Below are 14,142 nucleotides of genomic sequence, written 5' to 3'. Positions count from 1 at the left end.
TGGGGCAGGAGGGGGCATGAGTGTGTTGAAGGGAGCCCTGAAGTGAGTGTGTAAAGTAGTGAGCCCCTGGAAGTGAGTGATGAGTGTGTTAAAGGAGCCCTGGAAGTGAGTGTGTGTGTTAAAGTGAGCCCTGGAAAGTGAGGTGTTAAAGGAGCCCTGAAGTGAGTGTGTGAGTGTGTTAAAGGAGCCCTGGAAGTGAGTGTGTGTGTTAAAGGAGCCCTGGAAGTGAGTGTGTTAAAGGAGCCCTGGAAGTGAGTGTATGAGTGTGTTAAAGGAGCCCTGGAAGTGAGTGTGTGTGTTAAAGGGGCCCTGGAAGTGAGTGTGTGAGTGTGTTAAAGGAGCCCTGGAAGTGAGTGTGTGAGTGTGTTTGTTTACATTTTGATTTACAAGAACGTGTAAATTCACCTTTGTAAATTTACTTACTTTAATGGATAGATAGTCCCATTGTTACCTATATGTGTCTAATCTCTAGTTTCTATTCCAGTGGTACTTTTATCCAAACAAAGTATCCTACATTGGTACCTATCCATTCTACCTAATCCTCCATTGGTTTTATTTCACCAATCCATATCCTCCAATCTTACTTGTATCCAATCTCCCCTTCTCATATCCAATGGTACCTACAGTATATTCAGTGTTTCCATATTATCCTAGTGGTACCTGTATTCAATTTTTACATCCAATGGTACCTGTTTGCAGTCTATATCCACACTGGTGCCTGTATCCCCTCACATGTCCACCAATGGTAACCTGTAACCTTTGTCTTATACTTCAAAGGTAATCTATTACAGAAACTGAAGAATTTGGCCACGTTTCGACGCTGCTGTAACGACGAAACTACAAGAACTACAGTACTGAAATTCTGCCCTGCCCCTCTTGTACCCCCCCCCCTCCCCCCTCCACCGCCCCTCGTGAAGTTTCAAAGTTTCCCAAGATTTTTCATTTCGAATTCTGAACTATCTCTTGGTGTTCAAACTTTTCATTCTCTCTCTCTCTTTCTCTCTCTCTTTTTCTGTCTCACTAAAGGTTCAGTTTTAAAGTTTCTCAGTACTAAAGGTTCAGTTTTAAAAGTTTCTCAGTTTCAGTAAATATAAGTCTCGTACTGTTTCATCTTCCTCCAGCTTACCTCACCATGGTAGAGCGGTGTAGAACTTCTCTCAACACACATACAAAGGACAACCAAAGCTTTAATAAACACATAACGTAACACAGACCTCCATTAGTTATCACCACAAGGGGAGTAAAACCTGTAGGGTCGTCAAGCTTAATTTTCACCCCGTCAAGCTTAAAGTTTTGAGGACTACTTAAAAAATATCGTCCGCCACGTTATGAACTGAATCGGTAAACTAGTGAGTGTTTATATTATGTATTTCACGGGTTCATTACCGCTGAAAGTAGATTATTACATGTACTTAGAGGGACATGTGAGTATCTTATTTTGTTGGCTTGTCTGTCAGAATTGTCAAGATAAATACTTAGGTTTTGTGCAGTGTGGTAACCCTGTGTTTGTTTACATTCAACAGAAGGAAACTCGCAATAGTAAACATATTATGGAATCCAATTAAGACAATATTAAAACAAATATATCAATGATAATGATTTGTGGAATTATATGATGAGCCCCTGTAAACGCACTAGTGAAGGGGACTACATTTTCTTAATTTATTCATTCATTATACATTTACAATAATCTATTTATTGTGGTGGTTTGTGGTTATTCATGATTTGGCAGTAGTGAAGATCTGACTATAATAATGAGGTTAAATTTTACGTTTTTTTTTGTGAAGACTTACTGTACAGGGTGTTTGAAGTCCCTGTGCACCTGCCGTTAATTAACAATTCCTGTAAAGATACTGTATTTACCTTGTTCTAATCTAACCTAACCATTGTGGATTGGGGGCCTCTATATATTGGGGCTTTTATGAATTGGAACCTCAATGGATCAAGGGCTTTATGGATTAGGGGCTTTATAGATTGGAACCTCAATGGATCAAGGGCTTTATGGATTAGGGGCTTTATAGATTGGAACCTTAATGATTGGAACCCACGGGATTGGAAACCTTAATGATTGAAATTTACTGACCTGCAGCCTCTGGTAAACACAAACACGGAAGGTCCTAAACTGTTGCCTAACATAATGGTCGACTCAGGAGCCATAACTGTCCGGTCATCATAGGTGGTTATCATGTCGTTATCCCAAGGTAATACAGATTCTAAGATACAGTGTGTGTGTATTTATCTCTCGTGTGTCTTGGCTCAGAGATGTGGTTTTTTTTTTTCGTTAGGTATTGAGAAAATGGCTCGTCTGAAGGTTAACACAGCCGAACTTACTTTACCTTACCTTACCTTACCTTACCTTACCTTACCTTACCTTACCTTACCTTACCTTACCTTACCTTACCTTACCTTACCTTACCTTACCTTACCTTACCTTACCTTACCTTACCTTATCTTACCTTCTAACCGGTGTATTTAGAACGATGTGAACGAGAGATAGTTACCAGACGAACACACAATGCTGTAAGTGGTCCTGCTCGTGGTATTTTCTAACATAGGTCATCTTCGGGACATGTTAGTAAAGTAATGTTGCCCTATGTACCTCGCTCGTCTCCAACATAATGTTTCAATGGACACATTTTGGTGACTGTGTTGTGATGATTGATGGAGTGTAGTGTATACTTTTAGGTGCGTATTACTTTGGTGCCTTGATCGGGTTATTTTACACACACACACACACACACACACACACACACACACATTACTATATATACCCATCTTATTTTCACTATTTACCTTAAGCAATCCGTACACCATTCCTGCACGTAGTTTCCTCACGCTGCACCTCTCTAAAAGTCATTACAGAATAAATAATATACATACAGGTAGAAAGACTCGTAACCATTAAACAAATTACTGTCATTAATCTTGAATAACATTAGCATAATTACTGTCACTATCTGGTTGTATTGAGGCTATAACCCCCTTGAGTACGAGATGACTTTATCCTCAGAGTACGATGACTTAACCCCTTGAGTACGATGACTTAACCCCTTGAGTACGATGACTTAACCCCTTGAGTACGATGAATTCCGCCCTTGCTATGATAATCAACCCTCGAGTACGATGACTTTAACTCCTGATTATGATGAGATTCAACTCCCTTGAGTACGATGACTTAACCCCTTGAGTACGATGACTTAACCCCTTGAGTACGATGACTTAACCCCTTGAGTACGATGACTTAACCCTTTGAGTACGATGACTTAACCCCCTGAGTACAATGACTTAACCCTTTGAGTAAAATTACTTTTTATCCCTTGAGTATGATTAAATTAAGTAATCGTACTCAAGGGATTAAGTCATCATACTGACAGGATTGTCATCATACTCAAAGGGGTTAAGTCATCGTACTTAAAGGGTTGTCATCATACTCAAAGGGGTTAAGTCATCGTACTTAAAGGGTTTTCATCATATTCAAAGGGTTGTCGTCATACTCAAAGGGGTTAAGTCATTGTACTCGGGGGGTTAAGTCATCATACTCAAGGGGTTAAGTCATCATACTGTTATTAAAAGCTTCAGAACTCAGACTGTAACATAACTTCAGGTAGACATAACTCTGAAGCATAAATTTTTACTTTAGGTTTGTACGTTAAAAATAACTTGAGTTAATTGGGATTAAATAAATGTGTGTTTAACGATAATTAAGATAACTAAAGATTAATTAGATTTTGTAAAGTAATTTGAGTATGATTATTATATTATGCGTTTGGAGTTTGCTTCTGTTTAAAGATAATTGATAAGTTTTGAAGGTAAGTTTTTCGTTGGTAAATGTAATTGTTATTAAAAGTTAATATCCAGGTATTATTTTTTTTCTCTGTCATCTCACTAACTCCTCCTTCTTGTCCCTTACCTATTACCAATTTCCTCTACCACAAAGTTTGCACAGGGGAACATACTGTCCAATTAGCCCAATTACATCCTCCAATTTATCCTTTTCAGATCTGGAAACAATATGACGCTGACCATAATGGTTTTATTGACAGTAATGAACTGAAGGTAAGGTTCCTCCCTGGCACAGATTGGGAAGGAGAACTAAACTTGTGTTTTGTTTCACTAATTTCTGTGTCTCCCGTCAATGTGTTCCTCTCGTCTCGTTCTTACAGATATGGAAAGCTTACGACAAAGACAACAGTGGTTACATAGAGGCTGACGAGCTCAAGGTATAGTGATAGATACACGGGTCACACCTCCTCTAGCGCAGTCTATAGTTTACCTGTTTCTCTCTCCTATACTGTGTACTCTTGGGCGCTGGTAGTTGTTGAGTCTTTTTCCTTTACACTATTACACCAACGAGTACGACCCCACCACTATCACAACCACCACTATCACCACTAACACCACCACTACTACTATCATCACCACTGCTATCACCACCACTACTACTATCACCACTACTACTACTACTATCACCACCACTGCTACTATATCATCACTGCTATCACCACCACTACTACTATCCCACTATACTACTACTATCACACTGCTATCACCACCACTACTACTATCACCACCACTGTATCACACCACTACCATCACCACTGCTATCACCACCACTACCCCACCACCATCACCACTACTACTATCACCACCACTATCACCACCCACTATCACTACCACTACTATCTACCACCACCACCTATCACCACCACCTATCACCACCACCACCACTATCACCCTACTATCACCACCACTACTATCACCACTACTACTATCATATACTACTATCATCACCACTGCTATCACCACCACCACCACTATCACCATCACTACTATCCACCACCACCACTACTATCATCACCACTACTATCACCACCACCACACTATCCTCCATCCCACCACTATCACCACACCACTATCCTCCATCACCACTATCACCACTACTATCACCACCACCACTATCACCACTTTTCCCCGTGATTTTGAGACCTCGGTAATCTTGCTCCCGTTTGGGGTTCAACGTCTGCAAATTGCCGTCAGGGGCGAACCTGTGTAGGGAGATGGCGCCTGGTTATCTTGGCTCACCAGGAAGTTATCGCCCTTTGTTATCTTTTATTGTTTTCAGTGCACCATGACCAAACATTTATTCTTTATGGCCTAGTTTTCCCTTTTTATTGCGTTTTAAAGCAAATTCAGGATTATTATATTATCTAATTTTATCATTTTTATCACGTCTTCTTGCTAATTCAAGTTATTTATTGCCCATGTCTTTATCCATCTTTTATCGCGTCCTCCATGCAGATTCAAGTTCTTAATCCAGTTCTAATATTTTATATGCCTTGCACGTGACCGAGGTAATGTGTGGTCGGTACTACTAAGACTACCACAGACACAATTCCCTGCACTGTATTTTTTTACTGACTAATTTTTGATATTGTAATCCTTCTGGGCGGCTGATGCATTACACACTCTTCTAACAGTGATGGACAGTACAGTCATTCAGACCCTCGGAATGAACATGATTGATGAAGACTTGTACTTCTCTTAGTATGGTGGCGATTTCTCAAGGATGACTAATGATATTGAGTCGTTGCTTATAGACCCCCACCTGATCATTAGGTTTGGCTCCAATTGTGACTGTGGGTATATTGAGACGGGCCCATTTGATTAGTCACTGTTTTCATTTATACGTGACAACACTCTTTGGAATGATGAAGGTATACAGTAGATCCAGGTCACTCAGAGTAACAGTTTGTCACACGGGTCTTGAGTTCTGGTAACCTCTAATTTAAGCTAATCATTAGGCACGGGGGCAGACCTATTGACCTTTATTTATGGCTCCCTCAACTAATTTTTAGGTTTGGTTAGAGTCTATTAGGACTGGGGTCTATTTGACACGTAATCGATTGTTAGGATACTGTGAACTGTTACTGTAGGATTCTAGGATTTGGGGCGTGTCATCGTATACTTCCTCCTATCTTTACAGTATATATAACTGGACACCAAACTTGTCAGACGTATTTAACCGGTATTCGTATAATTAAAATATCAGTTATATAATTCTTAGACAGTGAATTATAGTTATTTTATTTACCCTTGGAGACATTCACTGATAAACAAATAGTCATATAGATTAGATCAAATAATATATCTTTATTTTTTTCTGCAAGAGATTATGAACACAATTTATGCGGCCTTTAATTTATAAATATAGTTCTTCAAGTCTCGTCCGAAATATGAAAAAGGATTTTCTTCGTTTAAAACTTTATAAATTACAGCAAAAATCTTAACTACTGTAGATACAAACGCCATCAATATATTACAACTGTGGAAAATAATGACGATGGTGAAGCGATTTAAATTTGATTGTTAGTTTATATTTTCAAGTTGATAACACTAGCAATTTGCAGGCACGAGACACCAGAAACAGCCAGCACCATCCACCCACCACACCCACCGCACCCACCCACCGCACCCACCACACCACCCACCACACCCACCCACCACATCCATAGCTACTATAACACTGCTTTTTAAAAGGATTGGGGCGATATAATATTTCTGGCTAAAAACAACCATTAATAATTATAAATTAGCGTGAATGATTGAAAAATAAAATAATTTGATGCATAAATACGAATAACTTAAGATATAATTTGATGTATAAAGGATTATATATAAAAATTAAGGATAATATAAACAATAAATTAACATGAATGAATATTAATGAAAAAAAATTAAATAACACGTATAAATTAATAATGTAATCGGGAAAAATAAACTGAAAAATGGATAAAATAATCGGTCCGTTTCTGAGTGTTTTTAGATATTTCTGATAAGTCAACACTATGATGAAAAGGATTCAATCATTAATTAACTTTTTAATATTCTTTTAAGGCTTAACAAATTAACATAACATCGACGCGAATTGTTTTAAAAAATAGTTTACAGGTATTTATATTATTTATACCCTATAAATTGTTCATTTTTGTCATCACCAATATATTATAATATGCCAACACCTCACCACCACTAACTGTTGCCAGCACAACACCCCAGGTAGCAGACACTGTAGACTGCTTTACATGTCAGTAGAGTTTGTATTTTAGTTGGTAACATTTGCTCGTAGAGTATGTGAAGGTGTCGTTTATGATGATACTGTCAGTAGTATTCAATGATGCCTTAATTGGTAACATTGCTTTAGAGTGTGCAGGTGTCGTAATTGGTAACACTGTCATTAATGATCAGTGATGCCTTAGGTGGTAACATTGCTAGTAGAGAGTAAGGATGCCTTATATGGTAACACTGCCTGTAGTGGTCAATGATACCGTAGGTGGTAATATTGCTAGTAGAGAGTAAAGGTGCCTTATGTGGTAACACTGTCAGTAGAATACAACCGGCAAACTTTTGGATAACGTTACCTTAAATGGCAACACTGCTATAGTTGAGACTCAGCATCTGGTAATACTGTCAGTAGCAGGTGAAACTCACATAGATGGTAACATTATTTAACTGAATTTCAAATGGCCGTGTAATGGAAGATGGAGGTGCCATAGTTGGTAACACTGCTGGTTAAGTATATGGTGTGTGTGTTGGTACCACTGACATAGAGCAGGGAGAAGCGTCAGCCTCTGTAATAGTGTGAGTCAGAGAGTTTGTGACGTCATACAGCGGCTGGTGTGAGAGTTACCCTCCCCAGCCTCTATAACTGCGAGAATGTAAACAAACTAGCCCTTGTGTTTGGGGGGTCTGTAGAAATACTAGTGTTTATGTTTGTCTGTGCACACTAGCGGCTGGGTGAGAGTTATCCTTCACAATAACTACGGAAATATCAACAAAGTTTCCTCCTTGGGAACATATAGGCTGTAATGGCGGCTGTGTTTCCTACCTTTGACCCAAGCTGCGGTTCTCCCTGTAGTGTATGTAGTACAGTAGCAGGTGGAAAGACTGAAGCAGTTTAGTACATTATAGATGTGTAATAATTAATAGATCAGTAGACTTTGTTTGGTAAGTAGCTGATTAACTTGTAACCATTGTTGATGTTTAGTGATAATGATTAACGTGTAATATTTTATAAGGATTTTAAGTATATATATTGCATGCGTTTCAGAGGGCTAATGTGTACTAATAACACGTTGAACACAGTATGACTTGTTGAGATTACGACATTTTCACTTTCCTAACTTCTTTAACCTAATCAAACCTAACTATACTAGGAATCATGTAGTTACGGTAGAGATTCAAATAAGCCTCAGTACTAATAGGCCTCGACCTGGTCAAGCAATTAGAATTATAGTAATTGGTGGTTGCTCGGACGGGAGGGCAGTTATGTTGCCACGTTCACTCAAAGCTTTCATAGTTGTACAGTACATGGCGTCTTGATCTGCCCAGTGTTTTTTCCAGTTGTCTCTCAGGGAAGTCAGGTCACTTAATTAACGTAACTGTATTAATCTGGTCGTGTGGTTGTTGGACTCATTTACCAATACGAAAATATGAGAAATAACAAATCGTTTGAAACAGGAAACTTGACAGCTATCCAAGAGTTCAGTCGATGTAACGATCCTATTAATATGCCTAAAAGTAAAATGTTAATTGCCGTTAGAATCAGTCAATTTTCCCCTTTAGCTTGTGTCAGTGATTAGTTTCTCGTGTATAAACGACAGCAGACATGGCAGCACAGTTATAAACGACAGCAGACATGGCAGCACAGTTATAAACGACAGCAGACATGGCAGCACAGTTATAAACGACAGCAGACATGGCAGCACAGTTATAAACGACAGCAGACATGGCAGCACAGTTATAAACGACAGCAGACGCAGCACAGTTATAAACGACAGCAGACATGGCAGCACAGTTATAAACGACAGCAGACATGGCAGCACAGTTATAAACGACAGCAGACGCAGCACAGTTATAAACGACAGCAGACATGGCAGCACAGTTATAAACGACAGCAGACATGGCAGCACAGTTATAAACGACAGCAGACATGGCAGCACAGTTATAAACGACAGCAGACATGGCAGTTCAGTTCCATTAATTTACCTGATAACTTATTTCCAGTCACCGGAAGATCAACAAACTGGTGAATTATCCGGTATAGCGATGTTCATTAATTGGCTCATCCAAAGAGTTGTTGGATGATCCCATGTTAATCGAGTGGAAGTTGTGAAATAGTGTGTCATCCGAACGGCTCAGTGATGCGTATTGAGGGGGCGGGTGGTGATACTGCTCTAACACACTGCTCTAACACTACTGTACATACTGCTCTAACACTGCTCTAACACACACTGCTCTAACACACACTGCTCTAACACACACTGCTCTAACACACTGCTCCTAACACACACTGCTCTAACACACTGCTCTAACACACACCACACACTGTCTAACACACACTGCTCCTAACACACACTGCTCTAACACACACCTGCTCTAACACACACACTGCTCTAACACACATATCCCTAACACACACTGCTCTAACACACTGCTCTAACACACACTGTACCCACACACTGCTCTAACACACTGCCCTAACACACACACTGCTCTAACACACACTGCTCTAACACACACTGTCTAACTACCACACTGCTCTAACACCTGCTCCTAACACACACTGCTCTCCTAACACACACTGCTCCTAACACACTGCTCTAACACACTGCTCTAACACACACACTGTCTAACACACACTGTCTAACACACACTGCTCTCTCCTGCCCTAACACACACTGCTCTAACACACACTGCCCCTAACACACACTGCCCTAACACACACTGTCTAACACTGCTCACTTGCTCTAACACCTTCTAACACACACTGCTCTAACACACTGTCTAACACACTGCCCTAACACACACTGCTCTAACACTGCCCTAACACTGCTCTAACACACACTGCTCTAACACACACTGCCCTAACACACACTGCTCTAACACTCTAACACACACTGCTCTAACACACACTGCTCTAACACACACTGCTCTAACACCCTGTTCTAACACCCTGTTCTAACATAATGCTCTAACAAACAGAGTATTAGAAGTGTAAGTAATAAGAGTGTGGAGGTCATATTGCAATTATATCTTGCTGTAGTCAGGCCGCACCTCGATTATGCTGTTCAGTTCAAGGTTGTATTGGTGAATAGTCAATTGGGTACTAGTATTACTAGGCCCCAAACTAATTAAACATTGGGGCCTAGTCTAAATGGGCCCCAGTTTTTGCTATTATTTTTTGTTTTCTATTTTTTGCGATAAATATTTTTTCTTTCTATTTTTGCGATACGTTTTATTAATGAATGAAACACTAGCGCCATCTACCTAACCTGTATTTGTGTATGTGAGTAATTCCCTTTTTTTATTTTTCTGATTAAATGTTTTTTTATTGTTATTTGCTGTATGTTAACCGCAACTTTGTATACATATTCACTGATTATTTTAAACCGTAACCTTCCACATATTTTCAGTTAATATTTCAAGCATAGTACAGTGCATATTTTCGATGTATTTTTCAACTAATTTTCCTGCATAAATTCAACGAGCCTTTGGGGATGAAAAGTCTGTGTTCTTTGAGGTAACTTGTACATGGCCGCATTAGGGAACTCGAAATCATTATTTCCTTAAGAGTTGTATATATTTTTCCTGAATCAGCTCCAGGATATAACTGAAACTCGTCTTGGAGAGAAAATAGACATTCTTTTTTGGGGGAAGACTTGGCCGAGAGACCCCGGGATATGTTTTAAGGATGTTGTGTGATGCTCCTTTGTTTCCACCTGAATATAAATGACAGGAATTTCTTCAATCCGTTTATGAGATTCAGAACGCGAGTAAAGGTCTATAAATATGTAAACACGAATATAGGCGATTGGAATATCTAAACGTATAATGAAGTTAACATGAATATAGACGACTGAAATATCTAAACGTATAATGAAGTTAACATGAATATAGATGACTGGAATATCTAAACGTACAATGAAGTTAACATGAATATAGATGACTGGAATATCTAAACGTATAATGAAGTTAACATGAATATAGATGACTGAAATATCTAAACGTATAATGAAGTTAACATGAATATAGATGACTGGAATATGTAAACTTATAATGAAGTTAACATGAATATAGACTGAAATATCTAAACGTATAATGAAGTTAACATGAATATAGATGACTGAAATATCTAAACGTATAATGAAGTTAACATGAATATAGATGACTGAAATATCTAAACGTATAATGAAGTTAACATGAATATAGATGACTGGAATCACTCAACTTTCATAAAGGGATATTTCTAAAGCATTTATATTTATGCACGTATTGTAAAATGTTTGCTTGGTATTAATAATTTCCTGAGAATTTAGCATGGATGAATCGCTTATTTATTACCACAGTATAAGAGCTGTAGGTAGTGCCTCATGTACACCACCAAATATACCACGTAATTATTTTTTTAATTAATTGTTAAAATGTACATGTGTTTGTCATGTTACTGAAGTGGTTTATTTAACTGTAGGCTATACTAGAATAGTTGTTATATAAAGTAACAAATTTATTTCTTCGTCAGTCAGTTAGTCAAGTAGAGTCAGGTTAATGCATCACACTCAATAAAATCCGAGAATTGGATCAAGTTATATGTTTTAAGATTGAGAAATTCATCTACAGAATCCCCTTTTGTTAATCCTTCTGCTAAATCCGACTCTATGGTTGATTTTTTCTTATTAAATGATTAAAAAATTTCCCCATTCGTTCACTACCGTTAATCCAATCACGTCAAAGAAGAATTTATTTTTGAAATTTGAAAATAATCCCCATTAATTCCCTTCGTTAATCCTTTCAATAAATCCTGGAATTCGATTTATGTATTAAATAAAAAACAATAACTATGGAGTCTACAAATAAACCCTGTAAATCCAGAATGTTTCACTAATTAGCATAGATGAATCTCCACCGTTAATCCTGCCATTAATCCCATAACCTGTATATTAAATCTCCGTTAATCTCCAGAATTTCCTACGGGACTTACTGAAGGAAGCCAAGAAGGATCAGGACGTCTCCGAGGACAAACTTATTGAGTATACTGACACCATGGTGAGTCTCTCTCTCTCTCTCTCTCTCTCTCTCTCTCTCTCTCTCTCTAATATATTACATTATGGTGTTGTTTTAGTATTAATAAGACAATATAGGTGTGGAGCTATACACAGTTTAACACTGTTTGCTATATTATGTCAAGTTTACTAGCCATATTAGTATTTTGGGAGGATTATATTTTCAGCTATATTGGAATTTTCACCAAACTCTTTATCTTATTAACTATAATTATTTTCTTTTCCTCTTTTTTACATTTTTACTCATAAATTATAAAGATTATATAGCCTATAATATAACCAATCTTTTTATCCAATTACATTTCATATATATATACAGTAAACATTTTCACACACACACACACACACACACACACACACACACACACACATATATCTCATACGTAATGTATATCTTCTGCAATATATTCAACAACATTAACATTGCAGCTTCAAGTCTTCGATCAAAACAAGGATGGAAAACTGCAGCTCTCAGAAATGGCTAAGTAAGTGTCCTCCTTCGACCTGACTTACTTCAAAAGGAAGTTTATGATAAGGAAGCCAAAATCTGACTTAGGTTGTGTACACTCGTAAGGTGGTTGGTTGACTGTCTGGATTGGCTGACTGGCTAACTGGTCCCCACTCCTAAACTTATATTCCCTAGAAAGACGAAGAGTGCGGGGAGATATGATAGGGTATTTAAGTGGGTGAAAGGAATCAATAAAGGGGATATAGATAAAGTTTAGGTTTAGAAGGGAGATAGGAAGGAACTAGTTCACAAATAGGGTGGTGGACAGGTGGAACAAGCTTAGCAACTTTGTAGTAAGTGCTGGAACGCTGGAAAGATTTCAAGGAGGCTAGATAGATTCATGGGTGATAGAGAGTGGTAGTAACTCTCGACAGGAGCTGCCCATGCACAGGCCAACCAACCTGTGCAGACTCCATATTTCTTATGTTCTTATGTACTCTCACCCCCTCTCAGTCACCTGTTACTCCTCACCCCCCTCAGTCACCTGTTACTCCTCACCCCTCTCAGTCACCTGTTACTCTCCACCCCCCCCCTCACTCACCTGTTACTCCTCACCCCCCTCAGTCACCTGTTACTCCTCACCCCCCTCCTCACTCACCTGTTACTCCTCACCCCCCCTCAGTCACCTGTACTCCTCACCCCTCACTCACCTGTTACTCCTCACCCCCTCAGTCACCTGTTACTCCTCACCCCTCTCACTCACCTGTCTCCTCACCCCCCCCCTCAGTCACCTGTTACTCCTCCACCCCTCTCCTCACCTGTTACTCCTCCACCCCCCCCTCAGTCACCTGTTACTCCTCACCCCTCTCACTCACCTGTTACTCCTCACCCCCTCACTCACCTGTTACTCCTCCACCCCCCCCTCAGTCACCTGTTACTCCTCACCCCCCTCTCCTCACCTGTTACTCCTCACCCCCTCTCACTCACCTGTTACTCCTCACCCCCTCAGTCACCTGTTACTCCTCACCCCCTCTCACTCACCTGTTACTCACTAATGCCCGACTTACTTCCAGATTGTTGCCAGTCAAAGAGAATTTCCTGTGCCGTTCGGTGTTCAAGGTGAGCCAGGTAATACAAAAACATTTTTATCTCGTTGGCAACAGTGTCACGCCTGGTGGTCCGTGGTAGACGTTTGTTGGTACTACTGTGTTCTCCTCCTACGAGCTCCTGTAGCATGGCCCATTGAGAATGTGGAATGCCCCGATCATTACTACACACTGGATTCTGATTGGGTGAAATGCCGATGGATTCTGATTGGGTGAAATCAGATGGTTTTTGATTGGGTGAAATGCCGATGGATTCTGATTGGGTGAAATCAGACGGGTTTTGATTGGGTGAAATGCCGATGGAAGGGGTACTTTTGTCTTTTCTTTCTTTTGGGGGGCGGAAGAATGCGAATGTGGGGACCAAGTCGTTGAAAGGAACCTTATTCCGTTGGGTGAAATATCAACAGAATTTGTATATTTTGGGCCGTATAATGATGGTAGCCGGAGGGAATATGTCGTATTTACTTTT

At 39.4% G+C, this 14,142-nt stretch overlaps 1 protein-coding gene across 4 annotated transcripts in view; it reads left to right on the top strand.

Annotated features, from left to right (window-relative positions):
- The window catches only part of LOC121856413 (calbindin-32-like), a 51,375-nt gene that overhangs the window by 13,903 nt on the left and 23,330 nt on the right, over positions 1-14,142 (top strand). For 2 of the 4 annotated variants that reach the window (XM_042351998.1, XM_042351996.1), the window contains 4 exons: positions 4,164-4,220; positions 12,019-12,102; positions 12,549-12,604; positions 13,641-13,686. In XM_042351998.1, coding sequence (XP_042207932.1) covers positions 4,164-4,220; positions 12,019-12,102; positions 12,549-12,604; positions 13,641-13,686 — 243 coding nt within the window. Of the gene's footprint in view, positions 1-3,999; positions 4,057-4,163; positions 4,221-12,018; positions 12,103-12,548; positions 12,605-13,640; positions 13,696-14,142 lie in introns of all 4 variants that reach the window. The other 2 variants (XM_042351997.1, XM_042351999.1) reach the window with 2 other exon arrangements.

The sequence above is a fragment of the Homarus americanus genome, unplaced genomic scaffold (assembly GCF_018991925.1).
Source record: "Homarus americanus isolate GMGI-L3 unplaced genomic scaffold, GMGI_Hamer_2.0 scaffold48220, whole genome shotgun sequence".
NCBI lineage: Eukaryota > Metazoa > Arthropoda > Malacostraca > Decapoda > Nephropidae > Homarus > Homarus americanus.
Note: the sequence above shows the minus strand (reverse complement) of the source record. Positions and strands in the feature narration are given on the sequence as shown.